General features: G+C 33.5%; 1 protein-coding gene across 2 annotated transcripts; it reads left to right on the top strand.

Annotated features, from left to right (window-relative positions):
- The first annotated feature begins 778 nt into the window (after positions 1-778).
- Positions 779-7,785, top strand: LOC111317369 (N-terminal acetyltransferase A complex auxiliary subunit NAA15-like). Of its 2 annotated transcripts, XM_089748573.1 has the most exons (7): positions 799-1,697; positions 2,646-2,731; positions 2,875-3,003; positions 3,106-3,188; positions 3,275-3,505; positions 5,314-5,490; positions 5,650-7,785. In XM_089748573.1, the coding sequence occupies exons 3-6, from the start codon at positions 2,986-2,988 to the stop codon at positions 5,318-5,320; spliced, it is 339 nt and encodes a 112-aa protein (XP_089604699.1). In that variant the 5' UTR covers positions 799-1,697; positions 2,646-2,731; positions 2,875-2,985; the 3' UTR covers positions 5,321-5,490; positions 5,650-7,785. The 2 variants fall into 2 exon arrangements, with proteins under 2 accessions (XP_089604700.1, XP_089604699.1); XM_089748574.1 differs by lacking the exons at positions 5,314-5,490; positions 5,650-7,785 and having other exon boundaries at positions 779-1,697; positions 3,275-3,612.
- Positions 7,786-14,747: the final 6,962 nt, after the last annotated feature.

Here is a 14,747-nt window from a genome sequence, read left to right as displayed (position 1 = left end):
CACCTCAAACCTCACGTTACGGAAAAACATGAATTCTCAATTTTTAAGCTTTGGATTATTCTTTAAAAAAGTCTCGAAGAAAAAATAGAATCTAAGTGATTAATTTCTTGAAATTTTAATTTATTAATTTAATTTCTATGAAAAAAAATTAAACATTTAAAATATTTAAAATTTATAATCTTAAAAATCTGACTAAATTAAAATTTAATTAAATTACATATTATTTGAATCAATAATTACTCCAAAAGATCTCGCACCACAAGTATAAAAAAAAAAAAATTCATATATCTCCTTGCTAGTTTGCATGAACAATTTTATCAGCTTGTCATGAACTTTTTTTTCTTTCTTTCAGCACTTTATTGAGTTTTTCTTTTACTAATTATAATCAAGTAAGCCAATAAAAATTGGTGCAAATGATTAAAGTTTAAGATTTAGATGTAAAGTATCTAGATTTATGATAATTAGATTCAAATTTTTAATGATTTTTTATTAATAAATAATTTATTAATTTTTAAAAATAAGATAACTTCTCTTATTTAAAATTTTTTTTTTTACAAAAAAATATAATAAAATAAAAATGTCATAATATAAAGAGAATTTAAGAACACACAATGTCTTCAAAAAAGATTTGATATATTTAACTTGGTTTTCTTCTCAATTGATTCATTATTTCAATTTTTCGTTCATGATTTTGCTAATTTTCTCCTTGATAATATAGTTATCAACAATGTTTTAGAAGCTAATCATGGGGTGCAGTGATGGTTGACCCAATGGAATCATAAACACCACCACGTGTCTTTGGGAATAGGACTAACGAGAAAAAGAAGGTCCTCTCCTTATTTTGAGAAAAGTCCAAATTTCTAAACCACCAAATAAAATAAAATGATCAGCTATTTTTTTTTTTGGTGAATTGGTGAGGGGTCTTTTTGTAATTACAGATATTTATCAGTCTTTCACCATCCTTCTGGCCAATTTTGAGAAACGATGCTATTCCTTCTCACTACTCATCCTTGCAACTTTTAAGCTTTGGCTTGGCTGGGCTTTTGTTAAAGTTTGGTGTGGGGGTAATTTAGATTTTAATTTAGAATTGCTTTTGCTAACATTCGCATCCTCCATTCTTCCTCAACTTTGTTTTCGTTAGAAAAGTGAAATTTCTTTTAAAATTGATGGGGCTTCTCCACTTTTTCTATTTGCATTTTTTTTTCTTCTGAAGTGCATTTCTTTTTCATTTATATAAAAGAAGCAAAGCTGATTTTCATCAAATATGTTTTTCATTTAGTCACTACATTTATTTTAAAAAAGTTAATTTTTAAAATAAAATTTAATTGGTTAAGTTTCAACGGTTAGATTTTTTTGCATTTTAAATTTAAAACCCACTGTCTTCAGCCATTCTTATCATCATTTCAATTTTCTTTCTCTCAAATTTAGGTTTTTCGTTTTTGGATTCCCTTTCGGCTTGGAATATAGATTATTGTCGATAATATTGACATCAAACAAGTAATGAGTCGATTCAACTTTCCTTGAGATTGGGCATCAAGATTAGGTTGGGAAATTAGGGTTCTTGATCTAATAAGAGGGAAATTAATTCCTTTGAGGGGAAGGAATTTTTCTCGGCCATTAGTCAATCTAAACAAAGTAGAGAATTAGTTGGTGGAGGACAAATTGAAATGTGTGAGGAATTTGGAGACCTTCTGAAGGTTTGATTTCTACCATCTTAATTTTATTTAAATTTTTTTACTTCAAATAATGCCCGATTTGATTTTTTTCTATTTTTTTCTGAGGATAAAATGTGTTCTCGTTATAGACTGTAGATAATGATATTGCTAGTGTAAGCTGTTTTATTATGTCTTAGCTGTTAGTCATATTAATTTGATTTTTTGTTTGGTATTTTTTTTTAATGAGCTCCAAATGGTACCTTGGGATGTTCTATTCATTATATTTACTCTGGATTTCTTCTTCTCTTATTTATAGAATCACATGATGCAAATCCAACGAAAACCTTACTTTTTTGTAGAGCTATCAAGCTTTCTCCCTTTTTCTAGAGAGAGGAGGGGCGGCTATTTTTACAAATACTCTTGTAGGGATCTTGTTTTTCTTGATGGCTTGATAAGAAATTATGTGACAAAAATCTATTAATGTGCTTCTACAATAGACACAGTCCATTCGATGGCTTGTGATATTCTTAAATAATCTAGAAATAGATAGTTGTGGTATTATGCTGAAATACTTCATTGATGTCTTGATGTGACAATAGTAAGAACTCTAGGTGGTTAAAATTATGCTTTCATATGCTTCACCACTAGAGAGTTGACATGGTGGCTAATTCTTTTATTAGTGGCTGTCTTTATCTCATTCTTTTAGTTAAACCGACTTTCCTATATAAAAACCTTTTGGCGATGGGCCAGGTTATGGCATGATTGAAATAAAGTGTCAAACTCTAGAGCTTTTGGAATTTGACTCATGTAGTGAGGATGTATTTAAATTGTTTTCTTCCTGTAACCCACATTTGTTATGTATTCATTCATGAGAATTGTAATTATTGCTGTTACAATGTGCATCATTATTGCTAATAAATGCTACTTCCTTTATGATGTGTGATGGATGTTCTAGGACTTATATTAAAACTTTGTTTTCTCAATTTTTAGAGGATACCACTTGATTTACTGCAAGGAAACAGATTTCGTAAAGCGGCAATTGATTGCATTAAGCCTCTTCTAACCTTTATATCCAGGTGAGATTTTTTTTTTTTTTGTATTAGTTTGACTGGTGTTTTTTAGTTTGACTAGCTATTGTTTCTTGATCTTTTGGAGAAGTTCTTGGAATTTTCTTGAAGCTGGGTCTATGTGTATATTATTTACTTCTCTTTGGTGACAGAGTTGGATACTGAAACATGTTGGTGATTTGGTAGCTGTGGCTTCATTGACAGATGAAGCTAGGTGTATGGATCTTGCAGATCGCTATATAAACAGTTAATCTGTGAAGCGAATGTTGCAGTCTGATCAGGTTCTAAGGCTTCCCCACTTCATCTTTTGTCATGGTTAATATTTGTCACTAAATTTCTTTTGGTATTATTGTACTGTTCACAAACTTTTTCTACTTTTGAAGGTGGCTTTGGCAGGAAAAACTGCTGTTTTGTTCACGAAAGATGGGGGCCAGCACAACAATCTTCATGACATGCAGTGCATGTGGTCTGTTTTTGTTTATTACCTTCCACATGTTGTTGTCTCTGATTATAATTTGGGTACACCTACTGAGTGTTATCCATCTTTTGAAGGTATGAACTTGCTTTTGATGAAAGTTACTTTCGACATGGTGATTTTGGACGGGCCTTGGAAAAATTTATAGTTGTGGAGAAGCACTATGCTGATATTACTGAAGATCAATTTGATTTCCATTCTTATTGTTTGCGGAAAATGACACCACGTGCATATGTTGGAAAGCTAAAATTTAAAGATTGGTCGCATTCACATGCTTATTTTCACAAAGTAGCAGCTGGAGCCATTAGGTGAACATTTTTGTTAGGATCTGCAGCCTTTTCAATGATTTGCAATAGACTTATTCTGTTTGGTTGTGGCCTGTACGTGTAAAATGCTATGCAAGCTCTGTTGTCTACTTGTCTGGGTGCTTTTAGCATCTGTCACCTATTGTTGATCAACACATGCATGTGATGCTTTATTTTTGTTAGGATCTGCAGCCTTTTCAATGATTTGCAATAGACTTTTTCTGTTTGGTTGTGGCCTGTATGTGTACAATGCTATGCAAGCTCTGTTGTCTACTTGTCTAGGTGCTTTTAGCGTCTGTCACCTATTGTTGATCAACACATGCATGTGATGCTTCATTTTGGGTTAGATTCCTCTTTGCCTCCCTCTTTTTCCCTTTGTCTTTTGGGGAATGGGGGATTATTGCATACATATATGTTGCATTAATCATACGTTGCAATGATGTGCTATCTGAACCTTGCTTTCAAAGCATGAAAAACTTCCTAAAGGTAACTGTTGTTCATTACTTACCCTTGCACAACTATTCATTTGTTAATAATTAGACACTCCCATTATGATATCCTATCTAATTGAAGACTCTTCTAGCAGCCCCTCCATTAATAGGAGAGGGGATATCATATCAAGATTTCTGATTCCCCTCCCCTACTCTAATTTTTCCTGGAATCCTAGACGTAAGGATTTACAACATTTTTGAAGACAAAACCTTGCTAAGTTTATAATTAAGAAAGTATCAAGAGTCATTTTCTTGCACTTGTTTTTGCTAGAGAAAATTTTTTGAGTCATATGAGCAAAGCAGAATATAGGGTTCCAAGTTTTTTGTTGATCAAGCAACAACCTGATTTGAATTGGGGAATAAGGGATTTGCAATCCCCGCCTTACTGGTTAGCCATGTCACCAAAGGTTAGAAACCAAAAAGAATGAGTGTATCCCCTTTATAACTTTAGTTATAGATTGGATCCATACCTTCAATTAGTTATAGTATCTCAAGTAAAAAAATTAGTATTGTTCTTTTTTTCTTTCAATAAAAAAAATTCTTAATTTGATTTATATTATAATGTAATAATATAACAACAATTATGAGTCTAGGTAAACCCCGTAACGAAAGTTATTGCACGGCAACAAAAAGTTCAACCCAACAATGAAAAGCAGCTTGAGATTTTTGTTCTTTTCATCCCTATGCCATTATGAAAAATTTTATCTTTACGAGTACCCATTTGCATGTTCATTGATTTATGATTTGGGTGAGTGTTTTTTGATTTCATTTTGTGTCTTTTGTCATCTATTGTCTTGCTTATAAGTAGTCCAGTTTAAGGGTACCCATTTGCCTGTGCTGCTAGTTCATACATTTGAAGATTTTATCTTGGTTAATGAGGAGGTCAAATAATTTGATAGAATTTCAAGCTATTGCTATTGGAAATTACCTTCTGCAGATGTTTAGCTCAGAAATCAGATTGATTTAGTTAGATATATGAGGGTTGATTAGGAGACACTGTCTGGTGTAATATAAAAGATTTTGGCTGAGGGGCTCAAATGAGCAAGTTCAAGTCCTGAAAGTAGCCTCATTGTGTAAAAAATGATGAATCCTAAAGGCTAGGAACATTTTTCAAATGACTCTTCTTGGTTTCTCATCCTTCATTGGCAGGATTGAGGCTGAGTAATGATCCTCTTTATAAGGGAAGATTACTCAAAAGGCTGTTTAGAAAGCATTCTCCAAATTGCTATAAAAACCAACCATCATAGCAAAACGGCAATGTCTGTGTTTCTTCATTTTTGGGTTCTTCCACACACTGAAATAACCTTCGCATATCAACAGGAGCTGACCTCAACCTCTGGACCTTGTGATCCTTTATGTTGAGTTGATGAAGCTAGCTCGTTAGATTTTGAAGTTACTTACCAGCCAAAGACTAATTTGTTGAAAACTATTGGTGTTTTCACAGCAGCTTTAACAGGGACTATGGCAATTAACCTATCATGGGTTACCAACATCCAGGTTATCTTTAATTTCTTGTGCAATCCTTTCTTTGTAGGTTGTAATCATTTTTTCATCTTTGACCAATATTTTTTATATTCTTGTATTATGCACAGAAGCCTTTCTTAATTTGATCTAATTTCATAATGCATATTTCTATGGCATTGCTTTTTGTAATAGGATATGCAGGCATTATCTTTGAAGAATTTCTAGCCTTCAATAAAAGTGGAATAGATTGTTGATGGCTGTGAGTTTATGGGTGGTAAGGAGAATAGGGGTAAGAATGATTCTCAGATGTTTAGGATTGGACTGTGTTTTTCTGCTGTCCTTCTTCTTGTAGTTTGCATCATATTTATCATTCTCATAAATTGGGATGAAAACACAAAATTCTGTTGCGTATTGGATGCTTTATTCGGTACTATGTCAGGTTTCAACCTGTTTCTCTCATGTTCATTGGTGGTGGCCTCATGACCCGGTATTCATTCAAGAGTTAATGAAATACAGGATGCTTGGGCTCTAAACTTATTTCCTGATCTACTAGTTTTATTGGTCTATGTTTTTTGGTGAGCAATGGCTTGTCTTTTAATGAAGTGATCATTGCAATTTAATATCCTTTATTTTTAATTTATGTTGGAGCCCACTTCCCATTTAAAGGAGGGAGCATCTCCAATTTAAACCAATTCCAAGGAACTACCCTAGCAATGAATTAGGATAGCAAAACTAGGTACTTACCCCCATGGTCAATTGGGAGAGCCAAAGTTTGTGTTTGTGTGTGGCTTGTTACCATCACTAGGAATTCTGCAAATGGTTACTATGACTATCTCCCTTTATTAATGGAATTCTATGGTCTACTTATGCTGATGCATCTGACTTCTGTACGAAAATTTTTTTTTTATCATTTTCTTATTTATTTCTGCCTTTATCTGTTAATACTTGTGTAATAATGCTTGGGCCATTCACATTTGTAGGCTCCTTCAACTGATTTAGCTGTTTTAGAGCTGAAACATGCATCTGCTGATCGTTTTTTCTTGCTTGGTGCAATGACCATTGTAGAGATAGTTGATGCCCCTCAAGGATTTGAGCTGGTTACTGACAATATAACACCACTCTAAAGCCACGGACTCCGCTTTGGGTGGTGAGTTGATTTCTTTCGGCTATAGTCATACTGACAATTTTATCATTAATGGTTCATATATGAATCTAATTGAGAGTTCAATTGCACATTGAAGCATACCCTGTGGCCTAATTTACCCACCGACCGTGAAATTTGTCTAGTGGGTATAAACCAATGATGTAGATGCTTAAAACTGATAAGATGGATTCAGAAGAATCTTAAATGTGCATACTTATGTGTCATGGCTAAAGTTATTAACCTGCCGAAGAAAATTGGAGAAAGGATAAAAAAAAAATGCAAAAGTTATGTTAAAGTATTCATTAGTTGCTTTTCATGATTCAAGTCCAATCTCACCTCTTGGAAATTAAAAAATTAAGCTCTTAAAATTTTTAAATCTTGTCCCATTCATGTCCCAAACCAGTGCAGTAGAAGAGCATTTGTAGTTAATTTCAATTATAAGATAAAGATTTGATGTTGCAACTTAATCAAAAAGACCTTAATTATGTCTTACCTTGAAGAATAAAGCAGACGATGGCCTTTAGTATTTGCCCTAAGCCTTAATTGTAAATATTCTTGTTTGATTAAATTCTCTTTTAGCATTTGCCAATCAATAGATGTTAGTATTTTGGATTTTTTTGATGGTATAGGATTTTTGTAATTATTATTGAGAAACTACTTTTTTAGGAAGATCAATTATCATTTAATGTTTTGCTCATAGAAATCTATTAATTTTTGCATTAATGATACTAAAATGGAGAGAGGTTATCTAGGTGAGTACAGATACCAATATTTTCATCATGTTTATTTATGGCATTGGTTGTAAAGTAGTGGGATATTCACAGAACAAATGTAATTTTTTTAATGGATTTTTCTTTTTGGTTCCAAAGGAACTTATCGAGGCTATTGCTTTGCGATACCATATGTTGAATGATATGCCACTTCAAAAGAAAGCTTACCTCGTTTCATATTGTATTCTCTAAAACTCTAAATACGTGTCTTTTTCGTCTTTCATTAGATGTGTGTTCTCATTGAGTTTTTCTTATGTTATGTAATGATTATTCATTGAGAAAGTAAGTTAATGTCGTCTTAAGGTTAGGGTTAGTCTAAATTTCCATGGTTGTGTACCATTTAAGGATTAAAAATTTATGTGGCTGTGTGTATGGGAGTTTTCTTGTTGTTTTTCTCCTTGTGTGCTTCAAGAAGTGAATTCAATTTCTGTGCCTCTTGTGTGTGTAGATATGTGTTTAGGGAGGTTTTTATTTTGTTGGTTTCACTCTATTTGTTACAGGGCAGATTGGTTTACTAGGTTCAATTTCTGTAATTTAATTTTGACATGCATTGTGCTTGAATGCTTGAAAGGAAGATTATTTCCTTTTGCTGGATTCTTTGAAACTCTAAATATATGTTGTCATAGGCTCTCAGTTGGTGTCTTTTTCATTGAGATTGTCTCTGGATTCTTCTTGTGTCATTTTTAAATTTTTACATAAATTAGGGCTTTGTAACTTTACTTTGGAAAATTCCTTGGGTTGTTCTTCCTTTAGTGTGGTTTGTGATTCGTTGGTCTCTATGAAACTTATGCGCTATGTGCTCCAAGAACGACTTGCAGTGTAGGGGGAATTAAGGATTCTAAAGTTGTATGTGTGTAGGATTTAAGGATTAAAAATTTGTGTGATTGTGTATGGGAGTTTCCTTGTTGTTTTTCTCTTTGTGTTCTAAGCTAATGGCTTGCATGATTAGCTGAATTCAATTTCTGTGCCTGATGTGTGTGTAGGTGTATTTTGGGAGTTTTTTGTTTTGTTGATTTCACTCTGTTACAGAACAGGTTGGTTTGTTGGGTTCAATTTCTGAAACTTAATTTTGACATGCATTGTGGTCAAATGTTTAAAAGGAAGATTATTTCCTTTTGCTGGATTCTTTGAAACTCTAAATATGTGTATGGGAGTTTCCTTGTTGCTTTGTAGTGTAGGGGGAATTAAGGATTCTAAATTTCTATGGTTGTGTAGCATTTAAGGATTAAAAATTTATGTGGCTGTGTGTATGACAGTTTCCTTGTTGTTTTTCTCCTTGTGTGCTTCAAGCAGTGAATTCAATTTCTGTGCCTCTTGTGTGTGTAGGTATGTGTTTAGGGAGGGTTTTATTTTGTTGGTTTCACTCTATTTGTTACAGGACAGATTCGTTTGCTAGGTTCAATTTCTGTAATTTAATTTTAACATGCATTGTGCTTGAATGCTTGAAAGGAAGATTATTTCCTTTTGCTGGATTCTTTGAAACTCTAAATATATGTTGTCATAGGCTGTCAGTTGGTGTCTTTTTCATTGAGATTGTCTCTGGATTCTTCTTGTGTCATTTTTAAATTTTTACATAAATTAGGGCTTTGTAACTTTATTTTGGAAAATTCCTTGGGTTGTTCTTCCTTTAGTGTGGTTTGTGATTCGTTGGTCTCTATGAAACTTATGCGCTATGTGCTCCAAGAACGACTTGCAGTGTAGGGGGAATTAAGGATTCTAAAGTTGTATGTGTGTAGGATTTAAGGATTAAAAATTTGTGTGGCTGTGTATGGGAGTTTCCTTGTTTTTCTCTTTGTGTGTTCTAAGCTAATGGCTTGCATGATTAGCTGAATTCAATTTCTGTGCCTGATGTGTGTAGGTGTATTTTGGGAGTTTTTTGTTTTGTTGATTTCACTCTGTTACAGAACAGGTTGGTTTGTTGGGTTCAATTTCTGAAACTTAATTTTGACATGCATTGTGGTCAAATGTTTAAAAGGAAGATTATTTCCTTTTGCTGGATTCTTTGAAACTCTAAATATGTGTATGGGAGTTTCCTTGTTGCTTTGTAGTGTAGGGGGAATTAAGGATTCTAAATTTCTATGGTTGTGTAGCATTTAAGGATTAAAAATTTATGTGGCTGTGTGTATGACAGTATTCCTGTTGTTTTTCTCCTTGTGTGCTTCAAGCAGTGAATTCAATTTCTGTGCCTCTTGTGTGTGTAGGTATGTGTTTAGGGAGGGTTTTATTTTGTTGGTTTCACTCTATTTGTTACAGGACAGATTGGTTTGCTAGGTTCAATTTCTGTAATTTAATTTTGACATGCATTGTGGTTGAATGCTTGAAAGGAAGATTATTTCCTTTTGCTGGATTCTTTGAAACTCTAAATATATGTTGTCATAGGCTGTCAGTTGGTGTCTTTTTCATTGAGATTGTCTCTGGATTCTTCTTGTGTCATTTTTAAATTTTTACATAAATTAGGGCTTTGTAACTTTATTTTGGAAAATTCCTTGGGTTGTTTTTCCTTTAGTGTGGTTTGTGATTCGTTGGTCTCTATGAAACTTATGCGCTATGTGCTCCAAGAACGACTTGCAGTGTAGGTGGAATTAAGGATTCTAAAGTTGTATGTGTGTAAGATTTAAGGATTAAAAATTTGTGTGGCTGTGTATGAGAGTTTCCTTGTTGTGTTTCTCTTTGTGTGCTCTAAGCTAATGGCTTGCATGATTAGCTGAATTCAATTTCTGTGCTTGATGTGTGTGTAGGTGTCTTTTGGGAGTTTTTTGTTTTGTTGATTTCACTCTGTTTGTTACAGAACAAGTTGGTTTGTTGGGTTCAATTTCTAAAACTTAATTTTGACATGCATTGTGGTCAAATGTTTAAAAGGAAGATTATTTCCTTTTGCTGGATTCTTTGAAACTCTAAATATGTGATGGGAGTTTCCTTGTTTTGTAGTGTAGGGGGAATTAAGGATTCTAAATTTCTATGGTTGTGTAGCATTTAAGGATTAAAAATTTATGTGGCTGCGTGTATGAGAGTTTTCCTGTTGTTTTTCTCCTTGTGTGCTTCAAGCAGTGAATTCAATTTCTGTGCCTCTTGTGTGTAGGTATGTGTTTAGGGAGGTTTTTATTTTGTTGGTTTTACTCTATTTGTTACAGGGCAGATTGGTTTGCTAGGTTCAATTTTTGTAATTTAATTTTGACATGCATTGTGCTTGAATGCTTGAAAGGAAGATTATTTCCTTTTGCTGGATTCTTTGAAACTCTAAATATATGTTGTCATAGGCTCTCAGTTGGTGTCTTTCTTATTGAGATTGTCTCTGGATTCTTTTTGTGTCATTTTTAAATTTTTACATAAATTAGGGCTTTGTAACTTTACTTTGGAAAATTCCTTGGGTTGTTCTTCCTTTAGTATGGTTTGTGATTCATTGGTCTCTATGAAACTTATGCGCGATGTGCTCCGAGAATGACTTGCAGTGTAAGGGGAATTAAGGATTCTAAAGTAGTATGTGTGTAGGATTTAAGGATTAAAAATTTGTGTGGCTGTGTATGGGAGTTTCCTTGTTTTTCTCTTTGTGTGCTCTAAGCTAATGGCTTGCATGATTAGCTGAATTTAATTTCTGTGCCTGATGTGTGTGTAGGTGTATTTTGGGAGTTTTTTGTTTTGTTGATTTCACTCTGTTTGTTACAGAACAGGTTGGTTCGTTGGGTTCAATTTTTGAAACTTAATTTTGACATGCATTGTGGTCAAATGTTTAAAAGGAAGATTATTTCCTTTTGCTGAATTCTTTGAAACTCTAAATATGTGTATGGGAGTTTCCTTGTTGTTTTGTAGTGTAGGAGGAATTAAAGATTCTAAATTTCTATGGTTGTGTAGCATTGAAGGATTAGAAATTTATGTGGCTGTGTGTATGGGAGTTTCCCTATTATTTTTCTCCTTGTGTGCTTTAAGCAGTGAATTCAATTTTTGTGCCTCTTGTGTTCGTAGGTATGTGTTTAGGGAGGTTTTTATTTCGTTGGTTTCACTTTATTTGTTACAGGGCAGATTGGTTTGCTAGGTTCAATTTCTGTAATTTAATTTTGACATGTATTGTGGTTGAATGCTTGAAAGGAAGATTATTTCCTTTTGTTTTTTTATTTGAAACTCTAAATATATGTTGTCATAGGCTCTTAGTTGGTGTCTTTCTCATTGAGATTGTCTCTGGATTCTTCTTGTGTCATTTTTAAATTTTTACATAAATTAGGGCTTTGTAACTTTACTTTGTAAAATTCCTTGGGTTCTTCCTTTAGTGTGGTTTGTGATTCATTGGTCTCTATGAAACTTATGCGCGATGTGCTCCGAGAATGACTTGCAGTGCAGAGGGAATTAAGGATTCTAAAGTTGTATGTGTGTAGGATTTAAGGATTAAAAATTTGTGTGGCTGTGTATGGGAGTTTCCTTGTGTTTCTCTTTGTGTGCTCTAAGCTAGTGGCTTGCATGATTAGCTGAATTCAATTTCTGTGCTTGATGTGTGTAGGTGTCTTTTGGGAGTTTTTTGTTTTGTTGATTTCACTCTGTTTGTTATAGAACAAGTTGGTTTGTTGGGTTCAATTTCTGAAACTTAATTTTGACATGCATTGTGGTCAAATGTTTAAAAGGAAGGTTATTTTCTTTTGCTGGATTCTTTGAAACTCTAAATATGTGTATGGGAGTTTTCTTGTTTTGTAGTGTAGGGGGAATTAAAGATTTTAAATTTTTATGGTTGTCTAGCATTTAAGGATTAAAAATTTATGTGGCTGTGTGTATGGGAGTTTTCCTGTTGTTTTTCACCTTGTGTGCTTCAAGCAGTGAATTCAATTTCTGTGCCTCTTGTGTCTGTAGGTATGTGTTTAGGTAGGTTTTTATTTTGTTGGTTTCACTCTATTTGTTACAGGACAGATTAGTTTGCTAGGTTCAATTTCTGTAATTTAATTTTGACATGCATTGTGGTTGAATGCTTGAAAGGAAGATTATTTCCTTTTGCTGGATTCTTTGAAACTCTAAATATATGTTGTCATAGGCTCTCAGTTGGTGTCTTTCTCATTGAGATTGTCTCTGGATTCTTCTTGTGTCATTTTTAAATTTTTACATAAATTAGGGCTTTGTAACTTTACTTTGTAAAATTCCTTGGGTTCTTCCTTTAGTGTGGTTTGTGATTCATTGGTCTCTATGAAACTTATGCGCGATGTGCTCCGAGAATGACTTGCAGTGCAGAGGGAATTAAGGATTCTAAAGTTGTATGTGTGTAGGATTTAAGGATTAAAAATTTGTGTGGCTGTGTATGGGAGTTTCCTTGTGTTTCTCTTTGTGTGCTCTAAGCTAGTGGCTTGCATGATTAGCTGAATTCAATTTCTGTGCTTGATGTGTGTAGGTGTCTTTTGGGAGTTTTTTGTTTTGTTGATTTCACTCTGTTTGTTATAGAACAAGTTGGTTTGTTGGGTTCAATTTCTGAAACTTAATTTTGACATGCATTGTGGTCAAATGTTTAAAAGGAAGGTTATTTTCTTTTGCTGGATTCTTTGAAACTCTAAATATGTGTATGGGAGTTTTCTTGTTTTGTAGTGTAGGGGGAATTAAAGATTTTAAATTTTTATGGTTGTCTAGCATTTAAGGATTAAAAATTTATGTGGCTGTGTGTATGGGAGTTTTCCTGTTGTTTTTCACCTTGTGTGCTTCAAGCAGTGAATTCAATTTCTGTGCCTCTTGTGTCTGTAGGTATGTGTTTAGGTAGGTTTTTATTTTGTTGGTTTCACTCTATTTGTTACAGGACAGATTAGTTTGCTAGGTTCAATTTCTGTAATTTAATTTTGACATGCATTGTGGTTGAATGCTTGAAAGGAAGATTATTTCCTTTTGCTGGATTCTTTGAAACTCTAAATATATGTTGTCATAGGCTCTCAGTTGGTGTCTTTCTCATTGAGATTGTCTCTGGATTCTTCTTGTGTCATTTTTAAATTTTTACATAAATTAGGGCTTTGTAACTTTACTTTGTAAAATTCCTTGGGTTCTTCCTTTAGTGTTGTTTGTGATTCATTGGTCTCTATGAAACTTATGCGCGATGTGCTCCGAGAATAACTTGCAGTGCAGAGGGAATTAAGGATTCTAAAGTTGTATGTGTGTAGGATTTAAGGATTAAAAATTTGTGTGGCTGTGTATGGGAGTTTCCTTGTGTTTCTCTTTGTGTGCTCTAAGCTAGTGGCTTGCATGATTAGCTGAATTCAATTTCTGTGCTTGATGTGTGTAGGTGTCTTTTGGGAGTTTTTTGTTTTGTTGATTTCACTCTGTTTGTTACAGAACAAGTTGGTTTGTTGGGTTCAATTTCTGAAACTTAATTTTGACATGCATTGTGGTCAAATGTTTAAAAGGAAGGTTATTTTCTTTTGCTGGATTCTTTGAAACTCTAAATATGTGTATGGGAGTTTTCTTGTTTTGTAGTGTAGGGGGAATTAAAGATTTTAAATTTTTATGGTTGTCTAGCATTTAAGGATTAAAAATTTATGTGGCTGTGTGTATGGGAGTTTTCCTGTTGTTTTTCTCCTTGTGTGCTTCAAGTAGTGAATTCAATTTCTGTGCCTCTTGTGTCTATAGGTATGTGTTTAGGTAGGTTTTTATTTTGTTGGTTTCACTCTATTTGTTACAGGACAGATTGGTTTGCTAGGTTCAATTTCTGTAATTTAATTTTGACATGCATTGTGGTTGAATGCTTGAAAGGAAGATTATTTCCTTTTGCTGGATTCTTTGAAACTCTAAATATATGTTGTCATAGGCTGTCAGTTGGTGTCTTTCTCATTGAGATTGTCTCTGGATTCTTCTTGTGTCATTTTTAAATTTTTACATAAATTAGGGCTTTGTAACTTTACTTTGGAAAATTCTTTGGGTTGTTCTTCCTTTAGTGTGGTTTGTGATTCATTGGTCTCTATGAAACTTATGCGCGATGTGCTCCGAGAATGACTTGCAGTGTAAGGGGAATTAAGGATTCTAAAGTTGTACGTGTGTAGGATTTAAGGATTAAAAATTTGTGTGGCTGTGTATGGGAGTTTTCTTCTTGTTTTTCTCTTTGTGTGCTCTAAGCTAATGGCTTGCATGATTAGCTGAATTCAATTTCTGTACCTAATGTGTGTGTAGGTGTATTTTGGGAGTTTTTTGTTTTGTTGATTTCACTCTGTTTGTTACAGAACATGTTGGTTCGTTGGGTTCAATTTTTGAAACTTAATTTTGACATGCATTGTGGTCAAATGTATCTTTTTGCTGGATTCTTTGAAACTCTAAATATGTGTATGGGAGTTTCCTTGTTGTTTTGTAGTGTAAGAGGAATTAAGGATTCTAAATTTCTATGGTTGTGTAGCATTTAAGGATTAAAAATTTATGTGACTGTGTATGGCAGT

Source organism: Durio zibethinus, chromosome 19 (genome assembly GCF_047325235.1).
Source record: "Durio zibethinus cultivar Kanyao isolate XHJ-2024 chromosome 19, ASM4732523v1, whole genome shotgun sequence".
Lineage (NCBI taxonomy): Eukaryota > Viridiplantae > Streptophyta > Magnoliopsida > Malvales > Malvaceae > Durio > Durio zibethinus.
Note: the sequence above shows the minus strand (reverse complement) of the source record. Positions and strands in the feature narration are given on the sequence as shown.